General features: G+C 40.9%; 1 protein-coding gene across 1 annotated transcript in view; it reads left to right on the top strand.

The window, feature by feature from the left end:
• Nucleotides 1-18,776, top strand: part of LOC125000115 (copine-8) — a 95,576-nt gene that overhangs the window by 75,340 nt on the left and 1,460 nt on the right. Inside the window, exons 14-20 of the mRNA XM_047575487.1 lie at nt 2,858-2,904; nt 3,742-3,923; nt 5,474-5,601; nt 7,567-7,669; nt 9,774-9,831; nt 10,602-10,675; nt 15,111-18,776. The exon at nt 15,111-18,776 is cut by the window's right edge and continues 1,460 nt beyond it. Coding sequence (XP_047431443.1) covers nt 2,858-2,904; nt 3,742-3,923; nt 5,474-5,601; nt 7,567-7,669; nt 9,774-9,831; nt 10,602-10,675; nt 15,111-15,299 — 781 coding nt within the window. The 3' untranslated portion in view covers nt 15,300-18,776. The remainder of the gene's footprint in view (nt 1-2,857; nt 2,905-3,741; nt 3,924-5,473; nt 5,602-7,566; nt 7,670-9,773; nt 9,832-10,601; nt 10,676-15,110) is intronic.

Here is an 18,776-nt window from a genome sequence, read left to right as displayed (position 1 = left end):
AAGTGGTCGAATTACAGATAAAATCTGTAAAATTGCTTCTTAAAAAACAGGACTAAAGCTTTGTCAACACATACACGGGTGTCTTTAAAAGTTTATTTTTTAATGACTTTTTTAATAATGTTTCAATGCAAAGAAGAACAAATACATTATTATGAAAATGTTTACATTTAATGAACTATTGTTTTATCGAATAATTTCCTAAGAAAAACAAGTGCAGAAATCCGCTAACCTGAAAAAGGTGGAGCAGCTTACCTGACCTATGCTGCAGCCAGCCACCAGGGGGAGCTCTATTTGCTTTGGCTTCAATTTCAAGGAGCTGTCATGGTGTCTGCATTTTTTTTTACAGTCTAATGTCGAAATGAGTAACCGAAAGCCCCAACCCCAGAGCATTGCTTATTTTGAGTAGCTCACTCTAAGCTGTACTGCCTTGTTTGTAGCTCAAAATGACTTCCTAACGGGGACAGATTTACATTCGCTTCAGGCATGGCTACAGAGACGACGGCACCTTGCTGTTTTTATTAGACATTCCATTCTGCTTTTTATCAGGCAAATTTTGTGTTTTTCAAGGGATTGTGTGCATAGCGTTACCATAAGTAGCCCTCCCTTTTATGAAAGGAGCTTTTTCATACACTGTTGTAAATACAGTTAACAAGACTATTTAAAATCTCAAAAGTGCAAAAGAGGTGGTTTATGTAAATCAGTCATACTAGGTAAGCAAAGACTTACTGAGTGATTTTGACCAACTCTGACGTTTCAAACTGTGAAGAAATGTAACTAAGATGAACAGCCACTCTCTTGGTATCTGGATGAACTTGGTATTAAAAAGATAGTGATAAATGTCATTTGTGAGCATAAAGCATGACTTTCCTCTTATCTTCTCCCACTTGTCATTTGTCAACTCTCCCAGAATCCGCATGTTGACCTGACAGGGCAGCTCCACACCTTAGGCGTTTTACCTGTATTCTGAAAAACCCAGAAAACTTCACCCGTGTGGGCTGCTCATTATAAGTGTCACAAACTTTTCCCTCTTCCTCTGTCCCCTCTGGACGGCACAGTACCTGCACTTCGCATGGCCCCGCTGAGGTGACAAGGATGATGATCTACAGGACGTTTGACGCCACAGACAGGGAGGCTTTTGTGTGCGCGTTTGTGTGTGTGTGGCACCGGATGAGGATTGGTGTGAAAAAGCTGTCACAGGCCAACGGAGTGCTTAACCACATCCTGCTCCTGCAGGTTAACAAGTTTGGAAATGTTTTGATGGAGACAGACGTGCCGCTGTCTCATACTGGGCACTGAGGTTTGTGTTGTTTGTCCCTGTCTTGTTCCGTCGCTCTCTGATCTCGCTTCTCTTTCATTAGTTCTTCCTTTTCTGTGCGTCTCCGCGCCCAGGAACCAGAAGTTACAGAACGCAGTGCTCAAGCGCTTTCAGTCTGGAGGTTTGGTAGCAGATGTCCAGGTCTTACCAACTTAAAAACATATTAAACATTCAGCTGCGGCCTGAATTATTTAACCTGTAACCAAGGTTCTCTTAGATAATGACTTCTACTGCCACAATAACTGGAACATGTTTTGATGTCCGTGGTCTTCAGATGATGATTGCTAATGACTTTGGTAAAACCCTTTTTTTTTTTAAATTATTTTGTTAGAATTGTTTTTGTGTCTTTGCTTTGTCTTTGATAGAGTTTAGCAGGTAGATTTGCTCCACTAACATTCCGAGCTTTAGCAGATGAGGAGGGGAAAAAAAACAGCTTTAAACAGATACCTGTGTATAAACCTTGAGACTCTGCAACCATGGTAACAGCCTCATAAGGCTATACTTAGTCACAGCAATGCATTTCTTGTGTTCACTTACCTATGCATGAACGTGTGTTACACTGCCACGGAGCATTGTGATGAGAAGAATTCAATTTCTTGTGTATATTCGGTATAAGAAATATAAGAAAGAATAATTTTGTGTAATTGAACCATTTGGAAATGTACTTTTAAGAATTTATTTTGTGTTTGTGGATAATAACTGCCACTGAAGAAACTGATTTTTTTTTGGTTGTCGGTCTTATGGTTAATGCTTGAAGAAGTTTCAGTAGGACACAGTCATATATTCACTGAGCAGGCCCTCTTCTTTTTGAAACTACTTCTCAGTAGTTGGCCTTTTTTATTTGGTGTTTGTGCATGAAAGCTCTGAGTCTGTTAAAAAGGCTGAAGTCACTGAAGTGAAGAGTTCTGGTTTGTATTAAAATGCAGCTAATCGAGCGTAAAGGGGAATAGATCCCTCGCTGGTCATTTTGCTTTATCATTACAGTTTTTTTTTTGTGTGTGTGTGTGTGTGTGTGTGTGTGTGTGTGTGTTTTCATACTATGATATTCTGTTATATCATCTTAGGTTGAAACTGCACAGTCTTTTCAAGTTAAAAGTTTTCCTCATTAAGAGGCGATGAATTCGTTCCCTCCTACAAATTTAAATTTCTTTAATTACAGTAAATTTAGTAAACTGATAAGGGATAGCTTAATATTAAATGCAAACTTATGATAATAATGTATATTAATAAATAGCACTTGGCTGAGTTTAGTATAGAACATATATAGAGTAGATTAAGTAGGGGCTTCCTACTTAATCTCTGCATTAGTTTGGATGTCCTTGGCCTGAAAAACGTTGAAGACCCTTGATCTAGAGGACAAATCCTCATGACTCAATCCATTGGTAAAAGTTTGACTAAACTATCCTACTGATAAATTGTAGAGCAGCTTCTATGATTTCTTATTTTCTCATGTAGAATAATTTGGCCTGACATTTAAAAAAAAATACTGAAAGGATGATTGTTAATTAATAAACTATCTCTATGTTTTTTTTTTCTTTAAAGGACCCAGATTAACTTCACCGTGGCCATCGATTTCACAGCTTCCAATGGTGAGCCTTCTTGAAAACACATCTTTAATGTGCACACACACTCAGAGACTGGCTTTAAAGACACACGGGGACCATTTATTCAAATATATGCAGATGGGAGAATCAAGTGTTTCCTAATGGCCCACTCCATCACACCTGGCAGCTGAGGCTCGGTGCAGTAACACGCTACGATAGCCGCGATTAAAGGACTTTGTTATCCATCTACCCCTGAATTGAGTCGTAGTAGGACAGGCGGCGATGGCTGAGCCCAATCCCCTGAAATCAAATACGTGCGTTTCAGGCATTGTGATTGAAGATGAGATGTAGTTGATCTTGTCAGGCTATCACGAAAATCTTGATCGTCCCTCGAGTGCTGCAGTTTATTAAAGGCAGCGCTGATATGAGGAGGCAAATGCAGGCAGATCAAGACAGGCTTCACATTGATATTAGATTACGGTAATTAGCAGCCAATTGGACTCCATCAGTGAAGCTATTTAGACCCGAAAGACCGGAGACAGTTGTTTTTGGAAGTACTCACTGCTGTAGTAAATAACAAAAAAAAAAAAAAAAAATGCAGCACGGGCTCGGCAGGCATTTAGAAGTTCAAGTGGCTCTTCACGTGGTGATAATGGTTCCAATGAAGCACCGTGGAGCCACGCAGCCTCTGACATGTCATGGTGTTTAAAGCACAGATTATATCTTTTTAATGGTTGTTACAAATATATCTACAAAAAAGGACACTTCTGAATTTTCACATTTGACAATTCTGGACTTATTTAAATTGAGAATACATTTGACAAAATGCATAAACCTTAAAAACAGTGAATAAATGCCTTGTGCTCACCCTGTGGCGAACAGGTAACCCAGCCCAGCCCACCTCGCTCCACTACATGAGCCCCTACCAGCTGAATGCCTACGCCATGGCTCTGAAGGCAGTTGGAGAGATCATTCAGGACTACGACAGCGATAAAATGTTCCCCGCGCTGGGCTTTGGAGCCAAACTGCCCCCTGATGGACGCGTGTCTCATGAGTTTGCATTGGTAAGAACAAGAGGGAGATAAGGATGAGGGGAGAGAAGCAAGAGGGGACGTTACACATGGGTGACGTATAATTTGCGTGAAACATGAGGAAAATAGAATAAAAGTGTATCCCTCACGATACTTATAGAAGTCATTTTAAAGTTATACAACTGTCTTGTTTCTTTGCGTGCCTTAAATGTGCATCTTATTCACGCGGGTAAAAGTGAAAATGAAGATGGACATGCCAGCAGAGGAGTTTTTGCTGCTAATTGGCAGGTTCAGGTCTTAATGTCAGTGAATCAGAATTGAAGAGCAATTTACAGCAACGCCTGTCGGTGAAACAAGAAAAACACGGCGAGAAAGCCTCCGCTAACAGGAGCCTTAAATGGCCAGAATCAATCCCAGCTGTACAGTAAGTCACGTCGCATTTGTGGAGATGTGCTCGCTGAGTTCACCTTGCGTGCCAGTGAATTGAAATATTTCATCATGATTAATTGCTCAGAAAGCTGCCTGCTCACTTCATGACATCGAATGCAAATAATAGTTTTCTTCTGGCAGGGCTTTGAAACTGAAAATGCCAAACAATTACCATGTAATTATTTATTTTTGTTAGTTTGTTCCAGCTTGCTTTATTCTTCTTTTGTGGGACTTTTTTGGCAGTTTTGCCACTATTGGGTGTATTACTGCCCCACGATGTAGAATTATTTACTGCAACTTCACTTCAGATTCTGCTTGCCTTCCATTCATTTCTCATACGGGCAGTTTGGTTGTAACAGTGACAAAAACACATAAGTCAGATAGCACAGTCTACTTGAGAGCAAAATAGAGGAATAAATACAGTGGACAGGAGTGTCATAATTATGAGGTGGGGGTCGCCTGGCCTGGTCAGGTCTGGTCTAGGTGGGTGTTACATGTCTGAGTAACGTCGACACTAAATGCTACGTACAAAACAACATGGAAACAAAGAACAGAACATTGCATTGTCACCAGATGGTCAACGTTGTTTACTTCTACTGTAAGTTGAAAGGTGTATATGGAATGTACAGCCTTCACATCGATCATACAGTTGATCTCATCTCATTATAATCTTAAGTAAGGAAACGCTGATTTCAAGCTAGCTCCTGAATGAACTGAAAACCGTGTTTTAATATTTATTTTGCCAGACAAAACCATGAATACATAAATCCCACTGTGCCCGCTTCTTCCACGTGTCTCTGTTTAGACTTAGACAGACTTTAATGATCCACAAGGGAAATTACTTTGTCACCGTAGCTTCATTATGCTGCTAATTGGCAAAAAAAATAAAAAATCTAAAAAAATTAGATTAAAATAAAATAATTATTAGCTATTAAAATAAACAGAGTAATCAAGACAAATTTACAGAATTAGCATTATGAACAAATGTACAAAAGTAGTTGGCAAAACAGTGTCTGAGGTGATGCGGTTGTTTGGCCCATTGCATAGCAACAGCGGCACGGGTCGCGTCGCGTGGTGTTTCGTTGTCGCTGAGGGAGCGACGTAAACGCCAACGGAGCGCGTCAACTCATAGAGTCCTCTGCTTCCCTCTCTAGAACGGGAACCCTCAGAACCCGTACTGCGCAGGTATTGACGGCGTAATGGAAGCCTACTACCAGAGTCTGAAGTCAGTTCAACTCTACGGACCCACCAACTTCTCCCCTGTCATCAGCCACGTGGCCAGGTAACACGTACACCAATGTTTCAAAGGATTTATTGTTAAAAGAAAGTGTTGGAGTTGACACTTTTTCATTATTACAAACACTGTTTTACACTCGCGTGCGTGCTGTTGCTGCTTATTTAATGAAGTTGGAATCCTCTGAGCACGCCTGGAAGAACACTGAGCTCATTTCGCTCCGCAGCTAACGCTCAACATGTGTTCGCAGGTTTTCTGTAATGAGCTCGATGGAGCAAGTGTTGGCAGGTAGCTAACAAGAGTGTGAGGGGAGGAAAGGGAAAGATCCCGACACCTGATTGCATGTTTGTGTATGTCTGCGTGTCGATGAGATCATAATTTATGCGGCAGGGAAGCCACGCAGGCCCTCGATCCTGACAAAGCCCCCCCCCCCTTCCCGCCAAAAAACAAAAAGACATTAAGAAAGTATTCATGCAGGTATGTAATTAAAGCGATGGGCTCAAGTGATGTCGCTCATCAGGTTACTTCACACATTTGGAAGATAATATGCTGAAATCTTAATTGCGCAGCTACTCTTGAAGAGGCAAAGCCGACCTGGAGCGAACTGGTGAAGTTCTAACTCAGACTGTAATTTCACCTCGATACATTTCACTCCCTTTTCTCGACTCGTGGGTTTTTTTTTCTCCACCGAACTAGTCACTGATTTCCTTTTAAAAGATGACTTCAGTATTTCGGGAAACATGCTTATTTACCTTTTTCAAGTGTTAAATGAGGAGATTTGTCTTTCTGTTTAACAAGGTATCAACAGCGTCTAATTAGCCTAGCTTTGCGCAACCCTGTAAGTAGGGGTAAACAGCAGACTTGGCTGCGACTGAAGTCAATTAAAAATTAATGAATTGGTTATTTTGTTGGTTTGATACAAAGAAGGGCTGGAAATGTCAAGTTGCCGTTTTCCATCTGTTTATGCGCGGCTCTGTTTCTTAGCCAACCACAGGGAGGCTTTCCGTTCTCACACTTTCTTTTGAGGTTTGTCCTGTATGAATAAAACACACATGATATGTTAATTAGTTTTAGAGGTGTGGGTGATTGGGCGACTTTGATATCGGCGCAGGCTGTTTCCTCTGCTTCTGGTCTTCATGCAAATCTGAGCGAGCTTTCTGGTTTCTCGTGCTTCTTATTTTTTTTTTCTTTAGTTCCCTTATTTTCTTCAGTGTGTGCTCTACAGCGTCCTCCTCCTAAACCTCATTAAAAACTTATAAAACTAGCTGTTGTAGATACAAGTAGCATCCTTCTTTAACAGCATTAACTCTTTTTTTTCTCCAAGTGCAGGCTGTTATCGCACTGCTCTCCTCATCCTCCACCTGTAATCCCATCCTCTTCACATCACCTTCCCCTCCGCCTCTCCGTTTATCGACCACCACCATATTTCATCTACTATGACTTACTCCCCTCCTACATGCAGCTTAGTAATCATCAACTTTACTTCTTCACCCCTGCTCTGTCTCAGAGCTATTCTCTAGTTTTTATCTCGGTCCTTCACTCCGATCTTGGAATCACCCACAGTGAGAGACACTTAAGTGTCGGTCAGCGCCAGAGGGGAGGAAGCGCACATATGGCAAACCCCTCAGTGCAGAGAGGTGAAGCTTATCGGAAACAGAAGCAGCTGAAATGATCTCGGTGTGTAAATATCAGTAACAGTCGGTTTCGCGGCTGACACGGGAGCGAAAGGTCACACTGAAAGCCATACTGAGCCAAAGATAGACATAGGATTGAATAGAATTGACATAAAGATAGATATACTGAAAGAAATACAGACGGATTAAAATGCACTAGAAGGGGAGGGAGGTGACTTTTAGAAAAAAGTCACTCTCAAAGTAATTCCTTAGTTTTACACCAGTGCTTAAAAATATACAGAAATATTTAATATGCCAATGTAATGATGTATGATGCTAAACAAAAGGCAAAAGGTGACATAACTGCAAATGTGTTTTTTTTGTGTGTGTGTGTGCACAGGTATGCAGCTTCTGTGAAGGATGGATCTCAGTACTTTGTGCTCCTCATCATCACAGATGGCGTCATCTCAGACATGGCGCAGACCAAGGAGTCTATTGTCAATGTAAGGACAAACGCTGTAGCTGTTAAGACGTGACCCTGAGCTTTGTTCCCCCTCCCTAAAGAAAAAGGTTACCAAAGGCACAGTCTTTGAGGAAATGTTAACATTTGTTAATGGGTTAAACAGGAATAATGATGACTAGACAACACAATTCAGAACTGAAGACTCGCTGTAGCAGCGATGAGGTACAGCTCTGAAAATATGACATTAGCAGTGAAATTACTGTACAAGGGGAAAACTACAGAAAAATTCTATCTATATTGAATGATTTATTTTAAAAGGAGAGACATCTGTTGATTAAAATGTTTAATCACAGTTAATCGTATGATTTCTGCAGTTAATATGCGATTAATCACAAATTAATCACATTTTTAATCTTGATAATAAGATTTTTTTTTTTTTTAAATGATAATATCTTATCAATATGGTAGGGAACAAATATGCTTGCTTCATGTAAATGAATTCATTCAAAAGTACTGCAAGCCCAGAATGTGCTGCATCTTTATTGTCTAGCAGGGCTTGACTTTGGTGAGAGGGACTGGGCCTCACTGCATGGCTTGTGTGCTGGCAGGTTTTATTTGGGACTGTGGTGATGGCTTGGTTCAGGTCGATATTAGTACAGTTTTGTTGGTTGAGCCATCTGGAGGAGCTTTGGGGCTAAGCCTGACACTCGGATTTGTCAATTTCTGCTCGGAGAGGTTTGTTTAGCTTGCAATCCACAGCTTCTGCATGCCTTCACATTGGTTAAAGTACGTGTCAGGACAAGGGTCAAATCACAGAACATGCAGGCGTATTAAAAAAACAAAGAGAAACGATGCTAAATATAACATAAAAAAAACAGATAAACTGGAAAGTTTAACAGGTAGTGTCTGTGTGCAGGTAGCTGTCACAACACACCTGTATGTTTGAACATATCTGAACCGTTCTGTTTTAATGTCGTTCTGTTTCATTCGTCGTCAATGGAAAAACTTTTGCAAATGGGCTAGAACTGTTGTGACCTGAGAGCTAATTATTAAAGGTCCTTTAAATCTTCATATTTATTTATTTATTTTTCAGTTTTTTGAGAACATAAATCAGTCTCAGAATGAAAGCTGGGAAACAAGCTGTGCCAACGTTTCCTAATCACACTGTCAGCTTGTTAATGTATGACAATAGAATTACAACCTGAAGACAAAGCACCATACATTTAATCTACGAGAACCAGAAGTCTCGGTATGTGCATGACAATAAGCGGCTGGTAATAAAAAGGAAACTTTCATACATCTCTTTGTCGGTTTCCAGGCATCTGTTTATCCTTGCATTGTTAATGGAAATATAATGTGACTCAGGAGCCTTTACTGCTGTTACGTTTTAGTGTTTTCTATGCGGCTCTCACTTTTGACAGTGTGTTATTCACCCCTTTCTCCGTCCTCTCCATCACTGTCAAGTCATAGCATGCTCAGAGGAAAAGCCAGAATGCCATGTAGAATGTAAACCAAATGAACAGTGAACGACAGCCATTTTTTGTGAGGCCAGTGATCCATCTAGAGAAAAAGAAAGAGGACAGAGGAGTAATATGTTAACCGAAAAGGGGGATGGTGGAGATGAAAAACACACGAGCAGCGGGGGAATGGAGACCTAAAGAGGACCTTTACCGAGGGGAGCAGAAAATAAACTAGATGTTTTTGATAAGCTCATCTATCTCTCTGCAGCCTCAGGTCAACGCATTACTCTCACTCATACATGATACTTGCACATGCCTGCACACGTACATGGACACACACATGCGAGCACATGTCATTTGTAAGCTGTCAGTGAGTTCAGGCTGTGTTGTTGGTTCTATCATCTCTAATATTATTGACTGTGATGCCTCAACCTACACAGCGCTCCGGGAGGTGCTGCAGAAAACACACACATCAGATATTCACACACATACTTGTACATGCTCTATGTATAGCGCGAGGCATGAACATGACATCATTTGTCTACCGCTGATGAAAAGGCAGACTAAGTATGCTTCGGGCTTCATTTCCTTCTTCATGACCTTCACTGTTAGACCCGATTTGTTTTTCGTATTTTTTAAATTTCATAAAATATTTATCGTACCCCCTGTTTTTCTCTCGCATAGGCCTCCTGTCTGCCGATGTCAATTATCATTGTGGGTGTAGGGCCTGCAGAATTTGACGGTGAGTCGCCAAGATTTTGATTTACACGTAAAGAGTTTCACTAGTTAACTTAACGTCTGGTTAAAAATTCAAGTCGTTCAATGTCGCTTATGTTAATGAAAACATACGGAGGTGTAAAATACTGCTCCCACTGAGCTCTACATATACAGATATGACATGTAGACTGTATAAAGATGGGCAGCAGAACTGTTCCTCTAAAGTGAAGACAAAGCAAGTAGAGCTCCCCCGGGTGGTTGGCTTCAGCATACGTCATAAGCTCCGCCTCCTCCATGTTAGAGGACTAAACACTAAAATACACGTCAAATAATATTTCTTTCAAAAACACTTTCTGTCATTTCAGGTAGGTGTTTGGATAATAGAATATTATTTTTGTTTTAGTTGGTTATTTGACGCTAAAGAAACAGGATATGACATATTGGTGGCTGCCAGTTGTCATGCCAACCGCTCTGTAAAGTGGTCCCGTGGGACAGTGTTAGTTAGATGTAAGATAATCCGTCCACTATTCACCCATCAAGTGTAATATAAATAGTATAAGAATTAAAAATTATATTATTTTAAAGAAATTTAGAAGTTTATTGTCCTGTGGAAGTATATCAGTACATTAGCAGATAGTCTATCCGTAACCCCCAGTCAGGTGAGACATTCATGCATTTCTGCATCAATAGTACTTGGTGAACAACTAAGAATCAGTGTTGCAGCCTTATTTTGAGTCGCTTACATTTTTTTTTTTTTTTTTTTTTTTTTTTTTTACCTTTTGTACTCTCCTGCAGCCATGGTTGAGCTGGACGGTGATGAAGTCAGAATCTCATCCAGAGGAAGATATGCTGAGAGAGACATTGTTCAGGTACGTTCTTCATCTTACCATTCTCCAGTGCTGTTTTATTCTCATGGGTTGTTTTTGACACTAGAAAAAAAGAATTAAAACCTCATCTATGATTTTTTTAAGCCTCTGCAACAATTTGGGACTTGAGGTAGATCCTTGAAATTTGGCTCACGCTCTCATTGGCCTGTAGGATGACATGATTAGATTTTGGTGGTCATGGGTAAAGGTCACCGTGACCTCACGTCCATCAGATTATCAGAATATGTCAGTTCGGGAACTTCGCAACACAAATATGGAGTGACACGTTTTATGAACACAATCCTTGGCGCAGACTCCATGGACAGAATCTGGCAGGGCACTTCGTACGATGCCGTCTTGAGTCTGCTCCAGCAATGAGCAATGAGTGGATGAGTTAGTGTGTGGGAGGCAGGATAGAGGGTATGGGGAAAAAGAGGAGATGAACTTGGCTCAGTCGCACTATTAAACCACTAGTAAACTTCTTAGTTATGACAGTATTTCGTCTCTACAGCTCACCTACTTTCTCCTTAAAGATAACCGGAATGGGGCATCCTGCTTCTCTGCTAGCCCATTGGCTTTGCTCACATTGTTCTTCAGTCTTCAGATGTGACAACGCTCTCGATCAAAAACCCTCGAGGGTCGAACAGGTTCGGCCAGCTGGGAGGAGACCCCGACGTAGATGCAGAATTCACATGAGGGATTTTATACAATATCTCAAATGACCTCTAAATGCGTTGGGATCCCCCAGGACGAACTGCTATTGCTAAGAGAGAGGGACGGTTGAATCAGAATCAAGAGCGCACGTGTGAGATGGAGGACTTTAAAAAGCTGCAAGAGTTGGCAAACTTAAAGCCAGTCAAGGTCAGGAAAAGAAAGTGCAGCTGAAGCTCGCTGTGCAAGCCAGGGTCAGAGGTCACTGCAGCAACTCTGCCTCATGTGCATAAAAGTTGTGCTACAGTAGAAGATGTCTGTCTCTGTTTACACTGCAGTAAGGATCACATCATAACGACATGTAGTACTATTGACGCGTCCTGGCACCAGGTAACAAAGAATACTAAGAAATACAGAACACTCGTAGTGAGAGTGTGACCGCCTGAAGTCACGTTTTTCTCCTCCGAGGTCTTTTAACCGCCGCTTTCAAAGCCCGCTCCCTCTCCCAAAGCCACAGGGGGGGTTCAGGGGAGGCACGCTCATTAGTTATCGTTTTAACAACCTGTAGTACACACACACACACTTCCATGCCAATAAGAGCTGGTGATGGTGTAAACTAACTTTCTGTACTGGATCATTACACCAGCTCAGCCTCCACGCTCTCATTATGAGGAATCTAATAACCCCTGATGACATGGTGAGGCTTCCCTTCCACAGCAAGGGTTTCCTGCGCAAATTGGCTCCTCGCATGATCCTGTGATTGCAGGTGACAACAGCTCATTAAGTGAACGGAACCATCTCGAATCTGCGCTCATTTAGCTCAGCAGCGTGACACGTGACATGTGTCTGTCACATGTGAGCTGTGGTCGCATCCAACAACTTACTTCCAGGTTGCACCTGAAGTTGGCGTGGGCAATAACAGAAACTTCTTTAGTTCTTCTTCTTCCGAAGAAGTTTCAGTGGCACTCATTCTAAAAAGTCCTGGTTTCTAAGAGACCAGGATGGGCTGTATTCTTTTAAATATATTTGTAATAGATTTTAAATGATTATTCACTCGATTCGCTTTGTTACATCTGTTTAGAGATTAACAAATCCACTGTGGCTTCAACAAATTTGAATGAGCAGACACATACGTTTGTTTTATTATTGTGTTCATTCGCCCGGCGTAATCATTCCTCCTCTGAGAAATCCCTCCCCAACACACAGTTCCTGTTCCTTGAAGCATAGGTCTTCAACAGGGGGTTTGTGACCCCTAGGGGGTCCACAGAGGCACTGCAGGAGGGTCTTTGGTTGATTAGACATTTTTTATACATATATATTTTTAATTTAAATTCCTTTAAATACATATTAACATGAATCCAACTTATTTTAGTAAAGGGATAAGGGATTAGCTTAATATTGAATGCAAAATGATAATAATAATATTTTATATTATAAACAGCACTAGGCTGAGTTTAATACAGAACACATATAGTAGGTAGGGGGTCCCTACTTAATTTCTCCATAAGTTTGGGGATCCTTGGCCTGAAAAACATTGAAGACCTTGAAGCCTGAAGCTGAATAAACCCTCTTAGACCTTTCCTCCCAGCTAATTTAAAGAGTTTACGCTGTGGAGCGGTGGGTCGAGGCAGACGGTTCGCAAACTGTGATGGCCTCTCCCTGACACTGAAATCGTCCATGCTCTTACTTGTGCATAACTTAAATCCTTAATGCAATTTAAATAGGCCAGTCGTGTAAAAACCCACCCCACAGAAAGTTGAAGTGAGAAACATGGGGATTAACTGTCTTTTGGTGAAAGCTTCAGGAGACCATCTGAATCTGCAGGATTCATTTTTTATTATCCTTGACCAGCATTCAAGCATGCAATTTACATTAAAAATGGTTTGCCTCAAGTGACCAATAACAAAAAAGATATTATATTTTGAGATTTATATTTTAATGTACCCCGCATATGTAGTAGTAGTAGTATGTAGTAGTATGTAGTAGTATGTAATAGTAGTATGTAGCTACTGGCTCTATATTTATGCTGTCGTATCTTTATGTCAAAGATTCAGACTCCTCAGTTCCGTCGTCTCCATTACCTGTAATACTCACTGAAGAACATTTCACATTTGCACAATTTGTGTTCAATATTTGCTGCTCGGTTCAGTGACCTTAGGGATCAAGCTTCACATTCTGTTCTCCAGAGACCAGAGAGTTTCATTTCAGCAAATAGGGCAAATCTGCAGCGTCTTAATTGGGGAAGATTCTCTCCTGTTGCAGCAAAGCACCAATTTGTGGTCCAGACTGGTGATATGGCTGCACTTTCATGAAAATAATTTGTTAAAAGTTACACCTTCAGCTTGAGACAAAAAGCAGATGAGCATGATTACAGTGTATAAGGTGAAGTCTTTCTTTGAAGTTATTTCTTCTTTGTTCATTTTATTTTTTGCGCGCTGTCATTTCACCCTCATTCTCTTCTTTTTTTCTCATCGCGTTACGTCTTCCTTTCACTTGATCTCCTTTCAACTTGCTCCAATTGTCTGTCCCTTGATCATTTCCTGAATTCTACACCTTTTGTACTTCTCTTAATTAGCCAACTCTACTAGCTGCTTTTGAAATAACTGGTCAGCTGGAAAAAAAGCTTTATTTTCCTAATTTTCCTTGAAAAGATGAAGGTTTTACTAATATAAAGTGAAATCAGTCCACTGTAATCCTGTGTATCGCACATAGTCACACAGGATTATGGCCGACTGATTTCACTGTGTGATAGTCACACAGGATTATGCGTGATGATGAGCTGCACTTTTCTAAAATAGAAAGTTTCTTAAAACAACTTGCCCATGACCTCAGGTCACTCATTTCTGTTAAAAACAGTCCTGTATCTGATTAAAAGAAGCATCTGTGTTTGTAATTCAAAATCAGAAGAGCCACTGTTGACTCAGAGACTAATTTATTCTAGATGGTCATGTGGGCGTCAAAATATTTGTGTGTTTGAACGTTTAGTTTAGATGAGGATGTTTACTTTTATTGCGTCCGTTATTGCAGCGCTATGGAGTGGGGGCGCCTGGTCTGGTCTTGTAACCAACATGAGTTGCCTCTCCAACCGACTCGTTTCCGCGACACGTTCCACATCCATGCGTCAGAGCTCAACAAAGAGGGACCAACTCTGACCAAAAGCCAACCGTTGGGTTGGTGTGTCCCAGACTTCGGTGTATTAAAACTGCCATACCCTCACTCACTGTGCAAGGTGGCCACTTGAGAAGGAACCATCAGTCCTTCAGCTGGTGAATCCCCTTTATCAACTGGGTCACACCACCCAGCTATGGACTAATCTGTGTTTTCAAAGAGTAGCTTTAGGATCAAGAGGATAGCTTTAGCTAGAGCAGCTTCCCAGTATGTGCAGTGTGGAGCTATTGCAGGAGGGCACTTGATTGAGGCTGCTTGAGCACCGCTACCATACCATGGAGAGGTTTGTGAGAGAGTTCCTAGCTTAATAGTAGCAAGACAAATCATAGGGATTTGTCTTGCCAGGTGGTCTAACACTCCCTGAAGAGTGCTACTTGTGAAAGGAGTTTAACATAACATTTAATACCTCAAAATGTGGTGTGTTCCTGGGCCTAAGTAGCTCTCAGTTAGGAGGAGGTCTTAAAGATACAAATATGTTTCTCAGTAGTCCTCCGACAACGTTAAATATCTAGCTATGGACACTAAAGATTCCATGTTTGGTCCAACGTCCTATTATCACCCCTCTTTCTTTTCAAAATGCCCTCTTTAACTGACACTTCTTCCCTCTCTTCCCTCACAGTTTGTGCCATTCAGGGACTACATCGACCGAACCGGGAACCACATCCTGAGCATGGCTCGGCTCGCCAAAGACGTCTTGGCCGAGATCCCAGACCAGTTCCTTTCCTACATGCGGACCCGCGGGATAAAGCCTTTGCCAGCGCCGCCTCCTTACACACCACCAGGGCAACCCATCCACACCCAGATATAAGGAGCTGGGGAGGGTCTGGAAAGGTGTTAGAGTCAGGGGTTCGCTGAACTTTTACGCGCGAAATACTTCCATTTCCTTAAAGCCGCTTTCCATGCCTTGTTGCCGTGGATCACAGCGGTCTTTCTCGTGTTCAGGAAGCTGCATGTCGGGCCAGGAAAAGCCAACGAGAGTCTGTTTACTTCCACTGTCAAGCATTCCTGTTATTGTCTGGATTTTTGTTTTCTGGGAAACCTGGAAAAGTTGGTGGAGAGAGTTCGGAAAGTCTCGATTTAAGCTAAGAAAACATGAAGGAAACATTGTAAAGAGAATGTCTCCAGACAAAGGAATCACTTGATCTTCAATGAACTTCTGTAAATATCTGGACACACTTCTTTCTCTTCTCTACTCTCTTTCTCTCTCCGACTCACTCATTGTTTACAGTAAACTCTAACAAGAATTTTTACTGTTGATACTTTTATATTCACATAGTTGCGAGCTTGTTATACTCTCTCTCTCTCTCTCTCTCTCTCTCTCTCTCTCTCACTCTCTTTCTCTGTCTTTCTCTTTCTCTCTCTCTCTCTCTCCTGGCACGTGAGTCAGGTAGCAGCAGTGCAGGTCCTGGTAGCCCTTCTGTACCGTACCGTACCGTGCTGTACCGTACTGTACTGTATTCTAGTGTTTGTATTAACCTTTTGCATGAGTGTAGCCTCAGTCAAGTGCATGCATATAGTGGCCCTGCACTACCTCTTCTACCCATCTGTCTGTCTGTCTGTAGGGGGTGAGTGTCTGTCTGTCTGTCTGTCTGTCTGTCTGTCTGTCTGTCTGTCTGTCTGTCTATACCTTCATTTGTCCCATGGCCCAGTCTGTCTCCCTGTTAAAAACGTGTCTTCTTATCTTACCAGCCATCTCTCTGCCTCTATCACTTGCATTAGCTGTGTTTCCATCCAACATTTTTTTAAGTTTGAATAGATGCTTATGAATACGATGAACAACAAAGGAATTTCCTTTGGTCCTCTTAATTTCATCAGTTTAGAAATGATTCAGGTTCACCACAAACCTATCTTTGGAACCCGTCTCAACTTAGCAAAAACGCTATATCATAGTGTCCATCATCTTCCACTATACAAAAGGCATTTGGATAAAAGCAACTGGACTTGTAGAATTTCTTGAAGACGTTTCGCCACTCATCCAAGTAGCTTCTTCATTTCTGAGACTGGTGGGAAGTTGAGGTTTAAATAGGAATAGTTACCTTTCTTCAAATGCCTTGGATTACCATGACCTGGATTACTGAGGACCTTCACAGACATATCTTCCACTATGTGAATGCTAACACATTTGTAGATTTCTAGTCAGGCCAACTACACAAGACAGTTATTTTGTCCGTCTGTCACTTGAATAAATTTGTATTGATTTAGAAGATCAAAACCCAAACTGACATCCCACTCATGCTAATAGTAACAGTATACCTGCTAACCATCAGTATGCTAGCATTTTATCAACGTGGATCCATGCTAATGTTAGCATTAAGATCTAGCGTACTGCCTCGCTGCACTTCGACCACACAAAGGCGCTAGCACGCTGCTGTGGATTCTCAAGGTATTTGGACACCCTATTTTTTTCCCCTCTTTTTAATCTAAAGTAAAAAATTTTATATATAAAAAAATATTGTTACGAACACAAAATTTGCTAACAAAGTGCCAAGTCCTTTTTACGGTACGAGACAAAATGTAGTCGCCAAGTAGTGAGGATGCTTTTGTGGTCACCTCACCTTTTCAAAGTAAATAAAAAAATTAAAAAAAAAGTTTTCAAACAATTTTGAGAGGATTTCAGGAGTTGAACTTGGACCAGTCATTTATGGTTTGTTTCAGGGTGTCAGGGATCCGCTTTTTCAGAACTGGGACCACGGTAATGAGACACCAATTTCTGTGATCCTGATCCTGAACTGCCAACAAGGATCAGACGCCAATTTGTATGATGAGCTTTTCATGTGCGAGAATCTGAAAGGACAAATGGTTTCAACCAATCAAAAATGTACAGAAAATCAAACCAGTTCTGAAAACTTTAATGAATAAACTCTATTAAATAATGTTAGTTTATAATTGTGAAGCACAGACATTTGGACAATACAGAACACGCTCCTTTAGTTGTGTTTTACCAAATAAAATTAACCAGCGTTCGACAAATATTTTCTTTTCTAATTGCTGGATAATTGATATTTTAAATCTTTACATAAACTTTATTTGTTGAATGGGAACGTAGCTACTCTCTCTCTCTCTCTGTCTCTCTCTCTTTCTCTCTCTCTCTTCCAAACTGCCTTGGCAATAGGATGCCCATGTGCCCAGGGGTTTCATGTCATCGTGTCGTCACACCACATTCCTGCCCCATGTTTAAAATGACAGCAGCTGCTCTCGAACTGAATACAGTTTGAGCATCAAGAGCCCAGTGGTCAAAAATGCAGAGAAAAACACACTTTCCCTATGTTTGCTTTCAGTTTCTTTCGTGTGTGAGTGAGTATTTTTTAAGGCACCTTTAGCTTTGATACAGCTTTATATGTTAGTTTTTATGAAGTGTGTTTATATGTGCCAAGCGTGCGAGCACGGATGATGTGTGCGAGTCGATTTTGACTTTGACACTGATGTCTTCTCTTTTCGTCATGAATGTGGAGGGACTGATCGGCGTTGTCACGAGGCGAGCCGATGGTGAGGGTAAATGTGAGCGAGACCCGTGTGCTGAATGAAAGAAAACATGTTTGAAAAGGTGGCATGCAGCATTTTAACATTCAGTGGACATTGTGCAAATAACAGGGTGATATTTCAGCAGTGTCAAAGGCTACAGTCGTGACGTGAACAAAACTCTGGACATTAGACAAGCATTTTATTATAGTGCCATGTCCAAATATTACACTTCTATTTCGGTGTATCGAAGTACACAAGTTCACCATCTAGTAATGTTTGACATGAAATTCTTCCAACTTTTCTTGCGTACTAAACGTTCAGCTGACCACAGAGCTGGAAGTTTACGGCAGCACCAGACTCTCTGACCAAGAGGAGAGCTCATTGAGACAAAGACGAGACTGAGACTTTGATGGGCCAAGGCCAGTTTTTCGTAGAAATGCGTGTACCATTCAAAAAAACGTACTTTCATAGCATTCCTGGCTATAAACAGCCACTAACTTTGATTTTAAAAATATATCAGTATATTAAATCTGTTAATCACACTCAGTAGACTACTGACTAAAACTACTAAATATTAAAAAAAAAATATCTAAATTTTAAACCTTTAAATGTTTTTTTTGTTTTTTTTTAAGGGTCACATATAAATACACACAATATGACCTATTTTTCAATATAAAAAATGATCAGAAACGAGATTTTTTACCTGTTATCATAGTCTTGGATACGTCAGATTAGAAGCACAATTGACTTTTTTTTTTAATGCAGTTTTTGTGCAGCATCACATTTTCATTAAAACTCCATCTCGTGCTGTTCGTGGCTGTTT

This window comes from Mugil cephalus, chromosome 22 (assembly GCF_022458985.1).
Source record: "Mugil cephalus isolate CIBA_MC_2020 chromosome 22, CIBA_Mcephalus_1.1, whole genome shotgun sequence".
NCBI classification, from domain to species: Eukaryota; Metazoa; Chordata; class Actinopteri; order Mugiliformes; family Mugilidae; genus Mugil; species Mugil cephalus.
This window is presented reverse-complemented; position numbering and strand designations above follow the sequence as displayed.